This window comes from Epinephelus moara, chromosome 8 (genome assembly GCF_006386435.1).
Source record: "Epinephelus moara isolate mb chromosome 8, YSFRI_EMoa_1.0, whole genome shotgun sequence".
Taxonomy (NCBI): domain Eukaryota; kingdom Metazoa; phylum Chordata; class Actinopteri; order Perciformes; family Serranidae; genus Epinephelus; species Epinephelus moara.
In genome coordinates this window covers 10,330,617-10,346,873 of record NC_065513.1, presented here as the reverse complement: position 1 = coordinate 10,346,873, position 16,257 = coordinate 10,330,617, and the positions used below count along the sequence as shown (strand labels likewise).

Below are 16,257 nucleotides of genomic sequence, written 5' to 3'. Positions count from 1 at the left end.
CTTGGGTGAAACAGACATTTACGGACCTGTAGAAGTTACGCACTATAGCTTTAAACATTGTTCTCATGGCAATCAAAATGATCAACTCACTTTGTTCCGGTTCGCTTTTCCTGTACACAAAGTAGATGACATCACCGCTCTGCAGCATGTGAGTTTGCTTCTTTACCAGTTTGGACATGTTGATCACTGTGCCATTAGTGCTACACACAAACAGACAAGCAATCGCATGTGTCAGTCTACAATGTAAAAGGTCACGTGTTTGCTTTATGAGAGGAAATGTGTTTTGAAGAGCTCTAAAAATGAAAGTGCAGTCTTCCTTCTCAACATATGGTTTGTTTAATTGAATTTGTAGTACCTCATGTCTTCGAGCCACACCAGCCCTGAGCTTTCATCTTGCACTATCTTGCAGTGCTCCCCTGAGACCAGTTTGTTGGCTGGGAAGGACAGATAACATCCTGCCAACAAAATAACAACACACCATGATGAAAACACAGACTAGACATAATACAGATTACTATGACGCTCTAAGATAGAAGCTGTGTGATTTCTTCAGCTTTTTAGTGGCCCTGTTGGTGGAGTGTAATGGATGATATGTATCTGTTTGGGAGTATGATACCAGTTTTGTGTTCATTTCTTATTATCCCCTCTGACCATTCCAAAACAAAATCTAAGCAATTCTGGTTGATAGTGCAACACGGTTCTATATCTTTAGTCTACCATTTAAAATGAATGCCCTAAAGCTCCAACCTCATACCAATGAGATTCATCTCAAACTTTGTTGCGTGGACTTTTCAAAAAATCTTTTATTTCCCAGACATAAGCTAACCAATTAAGGCTTGTTGATTTGCACTGCAAAAAAAAGTAGACCCCAACAGCTCTCCACAACAAAGAAGACACGGGGGGAAATATAGGCCTAACCTTTTCTTAAGCAAAAACCCATACAAAAAAAATCTACTTAATATTCTGCACACATGTTCTCAATGGACGCCTTTTGTTATCATCACAAGGGGCTGTCTAAGTTTGGTGCACTAAAGAAGGCTTTGTGTTTTCGAGGGGGAGGTTTTAAAGGCTCCAGACACTGACAGCAATGTCTGTGCTACAGACAAGACGATCTTTTGTTAACAGGCATCACCACATTTAGAGGTTTTTAAAAGCAAGGTAAAGTATGTTAACAGTTTTAGGACATAAGATTCAATATGAAGGTATATCATGATTGTTCACTGCATAATACACACATATAGAGTTTAACATACCTTTTTTTCTGCCAATGGTGCATTCTCTGTTGAAAAGCAGGACAGTTTCACTGGAGTCTACTTTGACAAGCTTTCCCCATGGCTGTCCTCTTGGATAATTGTCCATTTCCCAACTTTTCTACAACTGATGAGAAAACAAATTTTGGTTTCACTTTGAGGCACGTGTTGAAATGAAAACCTGCTGAGACATTTTATTACATTAGATAATATATACATCAAGCTAACTATTCATTGTTGCCAGCCAGATGGGTTTTGATGTCAGATGCCAAATATGGTTAAAAACATTAACATTTAAAGTCACTCAGGTTCTCAGGCAGACATACCCTTATAAAATATCATTTAAATATTTTTTTAATGAATCAATGCATCTATTCTTCATTTCGGCATTCAACAAAGACTCAAATTTGGACTTATTTCAACAAGATTTCAACTTAAGGAACTTCCATTTAAATCCCACAATTCTCTTAAGCCAAAACACACTACAAAACTTACCACTTTGAGTAGACAGTTATGGTTTTGGTTTTGGTTTTAAATCCAGTGCTGTTAGATATATCATGTTTTATGTATGCCGAATTCACAAGTGAACTTTGTTGATTCATATAACATTATAAGCAAAGTTAGGATACATATGCACGTTGAAAAATAATCAAGGCTTCATTAAACTGAAGGAGTTTCCGATTAAGTTTCGTATGAAACCCACTGGAGCAAAATCTGCTAGCAACACCTTGCTAAGCTTGGCTCTTCTGACCTTACTAACGTTAGCTTTTTGGTGTTATTAGCTGACTTTGTTTTGTGACAAGCTAAAAAAGTGAATTTCAATCGTCAACATGTTGAATAATCCTTATGTTGTGGGATATCATCACACATAACGCGAATACACAACTTCGTCCAGTAACAACACTAAGCTAACGTGATAGCTAACGTTAGCAGCCAAACACACTGTGCATTAAAGAGAAAAAGCAGCAGCACACGGCAACAACCACACATGTCCGTAACGTTACACTTGTTTCGTGTCTGAAACGGTGACTTTACCGTCAAAAGTTTAGTTTGATGTCCCAGTAGTTTTGTTTAAAACAGCTTCGTGTCCTCATATTCCAGCGAGGCAAAGATGCACTTCCTGCCAGGCTCAGCGTTGACACTATACGCCGTCATCAGCTGATGGAGGAGGGGTTGTTTGGGTTTGCTTGTGTGCTGAGGCTGGAAACCTCAGGACAAGACTAGACAAGTAGGTACAAGTGTCATATGCTGAATATCATTAAATAAATAAGTAAATAGACTCTTGTGTTGATCAAATGCAGGCACATAATATACCCAGAGGTGGAGGAAGTATAGATCCTTTAGGGACCGTTCACTACCACACAAATATTTTTATGTTGGCTTAGGGGAGATGCATAAAAATTGAAATGGTTGTAATTTGTATTAATTTTACCACAGATTTTACAGAAAAACATGCATTCAAAACCCATTGGAAGGCATTTCTGCTTCAGTTAGTGCTAAAAATTAGACCAGTTATTACAGCCAGAAACTGTAAAAACAGAAATAATCATTGAGATTTTCAAATTTCTGATGACCCTTGGACACATCATGTGCGAAGAATGCTTCTGTCCAGAAAAAAATAAATCTGAGCTTAAAATATATAGGCTATATTGCATCAAAATCACTTTATTCTACATCTCATTTAAAATTTGGCCAAAAAAACCCCAAACTGTTTTCACTAACTAATCAGCATGCACGGCAATACACAATTCTTTTTTTAACTCCAGGATTTTGTCTTCAACTTTTAACTTTTCATATTCAAACATCAAAGGTAAGTTATACAATCTAATAACTGATTTATGGTAGGGGGAGAGTCATGCATTTCTTGCCAGTCACTCAGGGAGACTCTGGGAAAAATGTCTGTAGCTTCATGGAAGCAAAAAAAACACAAGGTCACACCTCAGCCAACCCCCTCCTCTGATAAGTAAAGAACAGTCCCTTACTTTAGTAAAAGTACTAGTACCACACTGATGAAATACTCTGAAAAAAGGCCTGCTTTGAAGAAAGACATATGTAAGCATATTCTGGAAAAAGCAGCCTAAAAGTATTCAATGCAGAAAAAATGTCCCCTGCTGTGACTGTTATATCATTAGATTACTATTACTCATGCATTAAAGTGAAAGCAGGATTTTGATGTTTAAGGTGGATCTCATTTTAAGCTATTTTGTACAGGACTGCAACTAATGATTTTTCTCATCATGGACTAATATGATTATTTTCTACATCATTCAAATGATTGTTTGCTCTGTAAAAATTCAGAAGATATTGATGAATGTCATCAAAATTACCCAGAACCCTGCACAGTGTTTTTTATGTCCATCACTCCAAAACTAAAAACTATCAAAATATATTACAACTGTTAGAGTAATTAAAGAAAAAGCAGACAATATAATGTTTTTGAAGCTGAACCACGACATGTTTTTAGATGATAAATGAAACTATTTTAAAAGTAGCTGCCGATGAATTTCTGTCAGTCAGTAAATCATTTTAGCTGTACTTGCACATACTGTTGGGTAGTTCAACTTATATTAAAACATCATGTTATATTTGTTTTTTTCTGTGCCAAATTTTTATTTTGTGAAATAACAAGTGACTAAATCTATTAGATAACTGTAGTGAGAAAAAAGCACAACATTTCCCAATGAGATGTAGTGGAGTAGAAACAGAAAGTGGCCTGAAAAGATAAGACAAGTAAAGAAAAGTAAAGTAGAAGTGCCTCAAATTAGTACTTAAGCACAATACTTTAGTAAATGCAGTTACTATCCACCACTGACTGCACCAGGGAAATTCATGCTAGAAAATAAAGCGTGTTTGGAATAGATATGATGACCACAACAAAAAAAAACATGCTGTTACTTCCTGTATATGTAAAATGTGTAGTATCTATAGAATTTAAATGCTCATAATGTATTCCAGGTTTTCATGGTTACTGTGACGACTTCATTTCATTTCCCTGTGTGGATCACCTTGTAATAATATAAAAGTATGTTTTACCTCAAACTTTTTCCCTCAAGCTCAGCATGTTTTGTGCAGCTTTCAGAGTCATTACAGAAGATATTGGTCTGGCCTTGATAGGAGCATTGTTGACAGTCACTGTCTGCAGCTGGAGCCTTGTCTCTACTTTGTATTGGTCTAAACTGACAAATCAAAGAGGTGAAGAGAAGTTGTTGTGAAAAGCTGCCCTTTATTCTTTGGCATTAGTTGTTCTGGATGAAGGCATCAGGTGGTGATGCTTAGGCTCAGTATGTTGATAGTGTTTGCCACCAGGACGCCAGATGTCCCACGAGAAACAAGGGCCCTCATCAGATGAAATAGTTCTTTTCTGAGGATACTTTGTACATCATGGGGGTGTTAACCTCTGCAAAGTGCAGCCATATCTCAGGTACATCTGTCTTTATTTACTCAAGGATCAAGGTACTGCAGGGTGGGCAGCATACCTGCCACATGCAGGTTGAGGAGCAACAGGCTCATGCGTCCTCGTGAAATGCTGCTACCCTCTAATGTTGCGTCCACAGCATTTCTCACAGTGACTGACAGCCGTGAAGTGATGCTCAGGTCCGCCACACGCTTCTCTGCCTCTGTCACATCATCACTGTTGAGGAGATTGATGATTATTTCCTCTGAAGCTGCTTCTCCTGAAAGTTTGCATCCTTGCAGTGATTTTGTTCAAACTCCTTCTGGCAGCGTCTGAGATGCAGAGTGAGGAAAGGAACAGTCACTCTGGGCTTCTCTGTGGTCATCACTTTCATCTGAAGAGATTTACACCAAGAGAGATTCTTATTAAACTTCCACACATATCAATTTATATTAGTAGTAATATTCATAAATATTGATAAGAACGCTGAGCAAAAGACCACCCATACCCTTATTTCTCAGGGCACTTTCAGTTTTAACTATGGCCTATTGGGGCTATTATCAATGAAGCATTAGTTGGTGTTTTTTCTCCTGCTTCCAAAATATAAAGATGACTTAATTGCATTTGTAACCATGCCACTAAAATTGCATTTTCATGTTAATTTCAGCTTTCATTTATGAATTTTAGATGGTGGTGAAATCATTTTAACTTTACATTTGTATAATATACATATTTATCTCCATGTTGTCAGATTGTCTCAAACAAAGCTCTGAAAAAGGGAAAAAAACATGAGATATTTATCCAGTCACAGATAAATAATTTACACACCATATGCTTGCATATGGTGGCTGGTCCCTCTGGTCTCTCCTGTTCTTGAGCCTGTCGTTAATCAAGTTCATCTCAGACTTTGACAGAGGAACCGACATGAAAGTAAATTTCACCTTTTTCTTCTGTATGTAAAAAAAAGAAGGAAAAGACATGCTGCACTCACAGGTCATGCATTTTTCAACCTAAACAACAAAACATCATTGTATAATAAACGTGATACAATGAAAGTGATGAATAAATAATAATAAAATAAACATCATAATTGCACCGCTGGCTTCATCTTACCCACACATCAAGTAAATAAATGACCAAATAAATGTGCAGTAAAACAATCCCCATGCTTGTCTGGGTAAGTATGTTGTAATCACGAATTGTGTCTGTGTGTGATGTCACATAGCAAGTGAAAGAAAGAATGAAAGAAAGAAACACAAGAAAACAACTGACTTCATGTAATCACGGAGAAGACAAACACTGGCACCAGCCTAAACTGCACTGACAGAGAAAAGTTTTCAGCTTCAGCACAGTGAGGCAGACTGCAGGCTTTTATCACACACCGTTCAGTCACCGTCCCTGAGTGCTCCAATTTGGATGTCATTTGTGTCTGTTTGTTGCTCATTATCTGTTCATATCCGGAAAATGTATCTATATTAGATTACTGATATGCACACACCTTTTAAATCATACACAATATGGATGCAACGGCACACAAAAATCACAGTTCAATATCTGCTGCAGTTTGGGGGTAATTACGTAAAATTTTCCATTTCATGCTACTTTATACTTCTTATATTCCACTAAACTTGATGGAATTTGGAGATGGAGATGGAATTATTGTGCTTGTTACTCCACTACAATCATCTCACAGATGTAGATCCTAGTTATCTATTCAGAGTAAGATTTTATGTAAAACACATATTGCTTGTCAATTACAGTACATCATGAAAGATCCAACCTTTTCTGGCATGTGACCTGTTACAAAAAAGCAGTGGGTAGTGATGGTCCCTTGTCACATTTAAGATGTCTATGAGTTGTTCGCAGTTTAGTCATTTAAACTGTTGGAGACTTAACTGTTAAATTACAGAGTACAGAGAAGCACAATAAATAAGTAGAAATGTGTGTAGCAGAACATATTTTTTTACTCTTTCTAACCCAATTTTTTTTTATCTCAAGACCCCTCACATTTATCCTGTGACCCTCTGGAGGGGCCTGACCTCTGGGTTTGAAAACACTGGACTAAACCACCTAAATGTATATAAAGTATAGAGTTAATAGAATATGATTGGGCATTGGTAGCCAGCTGATGGCTACACAGATGATGATTTAGGAAGTGATTGTAAAGCATGACTGAAACAGCTGATATCAATGAAGGCAAATTTGGTTTTCTGCCATAAATAAATGACAAGGGACTTTCCGTTATGCTGGTTTTGCACATTACCATAGCACTACCTATTGCACTACTTTCATTCCCACTAAAGCAACATATCTCCTGTCAGGATGCACCGAAATGAAAATTTGTGGCCGAAGCCGAAGCCGAATAAAATTAAACGCTTGCCCTAATACTGAGTACCGAATGCCGTTTTTTAGTTTTTCATTAGTTTTTGCAGATGAACCCCCTCCAGATAAATGTTGTCACGGTACCAAAATTGGGACCCACTGTACGATACCAGTGAAAGTATCACGGTTCTGAGTAGTATCACGATACCACAGCGAAAATGAGGCAGATGTGCCTTTTGTCATTTATGAAAAGATAAATCACTTTTCTATAATACATCAATGATATTTCAATGGAATAAATTACTTATTGACTTATTCATACTTCAAAAACAGCATCAATAAGTGATTAACATAGGGGGGATCAAAATAAAATAAATAAATAAAATAAAAATCAACCAGCCACCCTCCTCCCCTGATAAGTAAAGAACAGTCCCTAAAGTGCGGTGAGGTTTGTGGGCTGTTACCTGTCACAAAGAGAGAAATGTGAATGGCTCGTTTCCCCTCTGACATGTCACGTACCTGTGTGCCGCCACGGCTCAGCTGTTCAGGTACTTTTGGGCAGTCATGACACCAAGAAGAGGAAATTATTGGACCTAGAGCCGGGCTTCTCGGTCGCCGGTAAGCCGTTATCTTGCGCCGCGGAGCACATGGCTGCCGTATTTGACAGGAATACATTCCTGTCTGTGTCTGTGACCCCCGTTTAACCGACATCCGGCGGGATTCGTCTTTCGTGTCTGCTGCTGGTTGAAATCTGTACTCGCACAGCGTGCTCCTGAATGATTTCTTTTGCTCGCACAAAACTATTTTTAGTCGCAAATGCCAGTAAAATGCTCGCATGGCAGAGCTCTGTAGTGGAAAACAAATCACGCTGTTTGATTGCATTATCAAAACACGCCGCTATTATTCGGCCTTGCTTTTCACTTATTCCACCGAATACCGAATGTGTGGTTGTTTTTTTTTTTGCAATATTCGGCCGAATATATTTGGTTACCAAGTATTTGGTGCATCCCTAACAGGTATTCAAGTATTGCATAAGGATTTGTGTATAAGTAACTGTATTTTTTATTGTTTTATTTTATTTAACTTCTTGTTATTCTATTTGTTTTTAAAAAAATATGTATGTGTAGTGTGAGGGTGTTACAATTTATATTTAATTTCTCTTCTTTATAAATCCTTTTTACCTCATAATCATCCATTTGTATACATGGAATTAGTTAAAGTTACCATAGTCAATACTTTTAAAATAAAAATGTATCAAATGGCAATGGAAAACAACATGACTCATCACCGAGACCAAAAAGACTGAGAATTATCACTTTAATCTTCAGCTCCCACTAACTTTATGGAGCTTTGTAGTCATCAGCTCATTGCTTAGCTGTCCAGCCCGCAACGTTATTATTTTGGTTCACCCTCACCGCTCCAAAAAGACAAAGCACTAAACGTACTGCACAACAACAGACACTAAAACAGTTTGTTAGCTACTAGCTGCAGGCAGGGGCGTAAATACAGACAGTGCAGTTGCACTGGGGCCAATGGGACGAGGGGGCCCATAGAGAGTCCTCCAACAGCATGTTTACCAGAGAACTGGCTCTTGTAACTCATTCTGATTGCCACCTCAGGAATACAGCCATGTTCAAAGAATAACTTGTTAAATTAATTTTATTTTTTCAAGAGTTAGTAGCAATCTATTCTACAAGAAAATTATATGTTTACTTTACATAAACATAATAAAATAACAAATAAACTATAAAAAATATTTAATGGAATGAATACTTTCTTATTTTATTTGGTATTTTTGTCATATACAGATTTGTGCGGATGATTGCTGGGTAATACGTATGTTGATGTTGTCCAATGTCAAGTCGTAGCTAGTTTAGACACAAAATCATGCACTGGGGCCCATCCTATCTACCATACGCCACTGGATGCACGTGACCATAGTGGAGCATTTAGCAGCTTAAGAGCCACATACTCTGTGTGTTCCAATACCCATACTTTCATTCTATTTAGTATGCCAGAAAAATACTAAGTATGTCCTAATACATAGTATGTCAAATGCAATATGCTAGAAATACCAGGATGTCAAACTACATCCAGTTGCATTTTGCAGTATTGCAAAATGCAACTTGACCTACAGTCCTCTGCACAGCGGAAGATGTGTCACATCACCTAAGCCACAGACAGATGACAGCTTGTTGACAGTTGTCATAAGCCGCAATTACAAATATTCGTTAATATAACAAATAACAAAATGGCATAACTATAAAATAACGATAAAAGAGAAATGCATAACCTATGTAATTTTACTATTGTGAATGTAACATGTTAGAATCTACAATGTATGCAGTTATTACTTACTGCACAGTAACAACGAAGAGGTTGACCTCCATCTCTGGTGAACTCAGCAAATGGTGCTTTGTTTTATCTCCAAGGTAACGAATATATACCATGGAAATCCAGAGTTCTTACGAGAGCACAATTTGAATTTGCTCAGCAAACCTAAATCTTTCTAGATTTGGGTCTGGATGGGGCGTCGGTGGCTTAGTAGTAGAGCAGGCGCCCCATGTACAAGGCTGTTGCCGCAGCGGCCCGGGTTCGAATCCAGCCTGTGGCTCTTTGCTGCATGTCATCCCCCCTCTCTCTCTCTCCCCCCTTCACATTTACCTGTCCTGTCCGTTAAAGGCAAAATGGCCCAAAAAAAAAAAAAGTTTTGGGTCTGGATTTCCAGGCTAACAAATATATGAAAAAGAAGGCCAAAGTTCAGGGCGTGATGTTATGGAGAGGTAGTATGTCCTGATTGTGTGCATACTACATACAACAGTACATACTTTGTAAGGGCAGCTGCAGTACCTGCTAAAGGTAAAAAGACAAAGCGTGCGATTTAGAATCTACCCATTCTCTTCAGAAGTTGGTAGACACCAAAACAGAGCTAAAAGAGAGTGAATATTGGACCTACAATAACCCGGTGGTCAGAAACCCAACTGCAAATGAATGATGATGTTGCTTCATAACAGCTTGATGTGTAAATAAGCAACTGTTTGCTAACACATTTGACATATCAACTTAAAAAATGATGTGTTTTCAACTTGTTTCTGCTGCCTCAAGAGGCCAAAAAAATCAGTTGTCACAGGTTTTAATGTCTGTAGCAGTGTATCTGGGTTTTTTCCGTAATACAAAACCTCTTTCCATTTCATATTAACTGCACTCACCGTGTCCACATCTATAGTGAATCCCACCGGTCACTGATCACATTGAAAAGGTATTACACAGCTTGCTTTGTGGGACCACTGACAATTTTGATATAGGATTTTATAGTCCAGTTGCAAGTGGGCTGATCTTTCTTGTTTAAGAAAGGCCGACATGTCTCTCTAATAGAAATAGCAAGCGAGTCCTTAATGGAGGACTAATCCCTGCAAACCCCCATCTATTCCCTGGCAGTGCATTATTAATGGGCAGTGTGGAGGCTGGTGAGTACAGGGGCCTCTCCTCACTAATGTGTTCATTCCTCATTGTTAGATGTCTGCTGAGGAGAACACAAACACATGCTGCCTTCTTACAGACTCTCTCACACACACACGGATTCACACATAAACCCACACACAAAGGTGTGCCATCCATGCAGAATATATTCTTAAGGGAAATTATTATATTTTTAGTTGGCATTCAATGTCGAGCACAGAATCCTCTGCAGATCTTCTGATAAGGTCACAACGGCAAATTGAATGCAGCGCATTGAATCCCACACCCACGCTGTCAATCAGCATTTCCTAATTGGATCAAAGATTACTTGTGGCAGCTGTATAAAACATCAAACGAGTAATTAAATGAAATAATGAGAAAATAAACCTTAATGTTGCCAAGTGGGAATGGAGGCGAGCTAAGGAACGTGATTCCGCTGTGCTCTCTGAAATTATCTCTCTCCGGCTCAGGCTAATTGCTGGAGGATGTCCTCTTAACTGAGTGTGAAAAGCTGTGTCTAATTACGGCAACATTAATCAGGCATTAGCATGTTATCACAAGGTTAACTTATCAGGAGGGGCCCAGAAGCAGCTGGAGGTGCCATTTACCCATGCTGCACTGGGCCAACTGAGCCACAAGGGGTAGTGCTTGTTCTTCCTATGAATCATTACTCAGCCCCCTTGAAGATCGAGAGCTGAAATCAAAGGCAACCATGTTGGATTGCACTGAGTGGGCATTGAGGTTTTGAAATTCCTCAGCGTGGAATTGTAATGTCCAGAATCAATACGAGCTATTTCCTGCTTGGTGTGGGGCTGAAATGAGAACATTTATCCTCAGGGGATTCAAAATTTTAGTTCATAATTTGTTAACATCTTACTTTGCACACCACACCAAATGAGAGATCTTTACTATAACACTGTATGAGGGATTACATGGGCTGAAAGAATCTGCAAAATCAATGTCAAGCAATTGTGTGCTTAGTGGAGCAGGTGAGTCCAATGTAATAAAGAATGACTGGATGGTGATTGCATCCTAAATCACGCCACTAGTCAGATATGAACACAGATAAAATATCACCCATTATTAGGAAATATTAAACGTTATCTACAGCAACAACATTATTGAATAAGTATTTCTAGCTGAACTGAGTGCATTGTTATGAATTTAAATTGTTTCTTTCAGCCTATTTTTGTAACATCTTACTGGAAAATGTACTAGATGTAGTAGAGCAGAGGTGTATATGCAATTTTGAGTCATCGCATGCCAGATGACCTGCATGTGTGTAGATTAAAGGTCATTTCTGGCAGCAGTTTGGTCCTGTGCCCTGACTTCATTACCAGCAGCTCCAGACTAGTCTCATCAGGATTCCAGCGGGGCAGAGAAGCCGTACCTCCAGCAGCTCTGCCAAAGGCGTTCATTTGTCAGAGAGGCATGGAGATCACAGGCCGACAAATCTCCCACGTCTCCCAGACTGTCAAGCTCTTTGCCTGCATATCAAAGACAAAAGAACAGAGCCGGGGAGCAAGAGAGCAGAGCAGCCATTCTATGTAGAGACAGTCCGCCGTTTAAACCCCCCGAGCGTGCCCTTTGAAAACGCCTATTAGCCTGGGTGAGGGAGATTACAAGCAAATAAAATTACATTCATTGTGATATTTGATTTCATAATACCCCCAGAATTATAATTACACCGCACTCACACTTTTCATTTAAAAACCATTCGCCGACAACAAAGAATCAGAGATGGGAATGAGCAGGTTGCGCATCTAGCGAGTGAGTGCACATTATCAGGCCTGTTTCACTAGAAGTAACAATAATGGGAGAAGAATGGAGGCACTAATAAGAATGCAATCAGGTGAGAGAGCGGGATTTAATGATATGGAACACAGAGCTTTATTTTCATCTGTCAGTCTTTTGGTGCAACAACAGGAGAGCATGTTGGGAAGAAAATGCTTTTTTTCCCACATTCCCCCCAGAGGCTGCAATATATAACCAGATTTAATTTTTTTAAAGACCCGCTTCCCACCAGCCAGCACATGGGTTATATCCCCCATCAGATCTCAGCTGCAACCTGTCTGACTGTCAGGGTTGCACCAAAAGCACAACGGTGTATTACAGGGGGAATGTGGGCATATGCTGTCTGGCTTAAACCAACAAGCAGAAGGGAAGAGATAAGAGACATTCTTGGGCGGCACAGAAACGAGGCACGAGAAGGGCCAGCTTGATAGCAGTACTTGTTGTTCTGATGTGTTAAATAGCTGGCCTTCAACACCCCAATCAATCGCTGAGTGAGCCACTGTGTAGCCAAGGGTTGTGTGTGATAGCCAGATGGCTGGAGTCAATGGAGCTCTGCCTGGTCTCTTGTGTCACAAAGGGATGATCATGAATCTGGCCACACAGACTGGACAAAATACATGAAATACTGCAGGCTGAATGTTGTCCTAGGTTGGTAAGCTCCAATAGATGTTGGTTCAGAATGTATCACTGATTAAGGCTCTGCGCTAATCAGCAACGGAATAATAACAAGCCATCCTCAAAACATCTAACAACATTGTTGGCCTTGGGAAGCTAACATACACATTTTTGTTTTGGCTTGCACGACTGGCTTGTCTGATGCGATAAGTAGTACTGCAGATCTCACCGTGTGTAATGATGCCTACCAACCATTGTGTGGTACTCCTGCCATTTGACACAGAAAAGCGGGAGGCAGCCAGCACGCCAATGTGCGCATACAAGAACGTCTGTGGGACAAGACAAGCATTTTGAACGCGCTCCAAGACCTCCAGAGGCCTGTGTTGACTAATCTGCAAACAATCCGCTCTGCAAGCCCCATTGCAAGTGGAAGAACAAGCCCCTTAAGCTGTGACATTAACGAACACGGCAAGATAAGATGGGGTTTGTTATCTTGGTGCATGGAGCTCCTGCCCAGATAGGAGATAAGAGCCTTTCAAAGCATGTTCGCTGCCAGACAAATTTCCAAAGAAGCATGGGAGGCGGGCAAAGCCAGGCCCGGAATGCTGAGAAGCCCCATTGAAGCTGGTCTCATGAAGAATATGATCCCCCTGCCCTTTTCCACCTTATTATAGCCGCCTTTGGTATTTTTGTGAGTCAGGGTTATAACTTGTTGATGACATAAATGCCGTCTCAAATCAGCTGCCATTCTGTGCTCAGCAGAGTGAACCTCCCTGTGCTGAAGGAAGCAATAAGAATCCAATCTGTATCAAGAGAATGACCTCACATAAGGATGTTGAGTTCTGCACTAAAGCATCAAACAGAAACACATAGAACTCCATAAAATAGAAACCGCTGGTGCAGTGTATTAGAGCATTATTTTGATTGTTTCATATATTATTAACATGCTCTGAAGCAGTGCACGGCCTTCAACAGTGTCTCCTTGTGATAGTGATGCCACACTGATCAACAGAAATGTTAGGTTTTAGATACAGATTGCATGACTCAACATATGGCATTGTTGTCTCTACAGCATTGTTTGTTCGCTGACTCAGAGTTATGATTTGTAACTATTTAATCACCTAGATGTTGACATAACTTGACTGTCCATGCATTTAAGCAGCATTGCCATTTTCTGTTAACAGCAGGACACCATAAACTGTTTATCTACAGGTCTTCAGCTTTAACTTGTTTTTCAGTGGCGCTCCCCAGAGGGGACCGGGGGGCCGTGTCATCCTTGATACAACTGTGACCCCACAGACAGGCCCCACCTCATAAAACTAATTGGAGGCCAACATTACTGTTTTTAAAAGGCTGTGGTGTGCTGTTTTTTTAAAGGACAACTTCGGTATTTTTCAACCTGGGCTCTATTTCCCCATGAGTATGTGTGCGTATGATTCATGGGTACAACTTGTTCTAAAATTGGTTCAGTATTGAGCCGCGAAACAAGCTAAAACGGTAATGGGGGCAAATGCGCCCCGTATAAAAGTGCTTTTTTTCGCCACTGACTGGTTCAGATCGCCCGGTGCTATCTCTGTAGATAGAATATTGTAGTGGCCCTGGGGCAGTGGTGAGTGTGAATGAGTGGAGTCAGCTGTCAGTCAGTGTTGGAGCAGAGAGGCGGAGGGCGTCCCTGCTCGGTATTGTAAATGAGTATGTGTGTGTGAAGTGTGTGTTTTTTCACCACTGACCGGTTCAGATCGCCAGTGATATCTCTGTAAATAGCATACTAACTTAGCCTTTCCCTTACCTCTGGGCTGTGTGATGTCACGAGCTTTGCTCCACTGTGTCTGTAGCTCTCTCTACTCGTGGGACAGCCGTTTTCTTGAGGAAGAGGTGTTTCGGGATTGGATGTCTTCTCTTCTTCGGCTGGCAGTAGTCATCTTGGGAGAAGTGAGCACTGCAGACCCGATGGTCTGCAAGGCGCAGTGTCTGGACAGGAGTGTTAGCATCCATTTGTAGCACAACTAGCCACAACTTCAGCATCTCGCCGTCCGACAAAGGCAGCCTATGAAAGCTGTACGGGGTGTTGCGCGACATCCTGTTCTTGCGTTCGGGAAAAAGGCCCGTTTATTTGAGCACTCCAAAAACTCCGGTAACACTCCAGGGGGTAGCACGTAAAAGACTCCGTCCTCTGACTCTTCTAGCGTAACACACACTTCACACACACATACTCATTTACAGTACCAAGCGGGGCCGCCCTCCCCCTCTCTGCTCCAACACTGACTGACAGCTGACTCCACTCATTCACACTCACCACTGCCCCAGGGCCGCTACAATATGCTATCTACAGAGATAGCACTGGTGATCTGAACTGGTCAGTGGCGAAAAAAAGCACTTTTATACGGGATGCATTTGCCCCCATTACCGTTTTAGCTTGTTTCGCGGCTCAATACTGAACCAATTTTAGAACAAGTGATACCCATGAATCATACGCACACATACACATGGGGAAATAGAGCCCAGGTTGAAAAATACTGAAGTTGTCCTTTAAGCATGAAGGTAGGTAGATATCTCCTGAAACTGGATGACCTAAGGCATCCACTGGCACCAACCATGTCAACATAGCTAATTGGGAAGGGGTATAACTAATGCTTCAGAGGTGGGCTAAATATTTGCAGTAACGGGCATGGGCATTTTCAAAGAGGTCCCTTGAACTCTCACCTCAAGGTATCTGAATGACAATGGGTACATAACACGTACACATACTTAACAAATTAATTATTTTATAACAGAATTTTTGCGTAACTGAACATGTTTACTGTACTTGTATTGGCACAGTTTTCAACTAGACTGTATACTATAAAAGCATGACTGAATTCCTGACATTCAGTTACGGCTTTTGGTGTTAGTGGGCCACCCAGAGATTTCGAGTGACCCCATCTAGCCACCCATCTGAAAAAATTCCAGGGGTGCTTGGGTCCACTGATGTTGATGATGCCATCAATACTGTACACAGAAACAATTAATTTGCATATTACTGAATCTTAAAATAATTTGTTTTCAAAATTTGTCTTCAAGTTGAAAGAAATAAATTAATAAAAGAATTTGTTTATCTATCCCATATCATCACTATGGAGCTTAAAGTCCTATGGCCTTTGGCAAAAATGGAATAGGACTGTCTGAGAAAATGTAAGTGGGAATGCAGCCTGTATTTATTTATTGCTAATCCTGGGCAACCTAAAGCATCCCAAAGCTGTTTGTGAGTTTGGAATCTGCTCTCTGATGTGTGCTACTACTATTACCAGTGGGGGCACAGAAGCTAACAGAAATGTCTTTAAGAGGCTGTGGCACGTTCATTTTGTAACTCTAACCTCAAGATCTTTGAATGGAAATAGGTTTTATGTGTACCCAAGAGTAGGAAAGGGATAACCACACTATCTG

The 16,257-nt window shown here is 40.2% G+C and overlaps 1 protein-coding gene across 1 annotated transcript in view; it reads right to left on the bottom strand.

The window, feature by feature from the left end:
* The window catches only part of chfr (checkpoint with forkhead and ring finger domains, E3 ubiquitin protein ligase), a 17,186-nt gene extending 14,783 nt beyond the window's left edge, over nucleotides 1-2,403 (bottom strand). Inside the window, exons 1-4 of the mRNA XM_050051023.1 lie at nucleotides 2,286-2,403; nucleotides 1,254-1,377; nucleotides 356-455; nucleotides 91-200 (exon numbers count right to left, since the gene is read on the bottom strand). Of these exons, the coding sequence (XP_049906980.1) occupies nucleotides 91-200; nucleotides 356-455; nucleotides 1,254-1,359 (316 nt within the window). The 5' untranslated portion in view covers nucleotides 1,360-1,377; nucleotides 2,286-2,403. The remainder of the gene's footprint in view (nucleotides 1-90; nucleotides 201-355; nucleotides 456-1,253; nucleotides 1,378-2,285) is intronic.
* Between the last annotated feature and the right edge of the window lie 13,854 nt (nucleotides 2,404-16,257).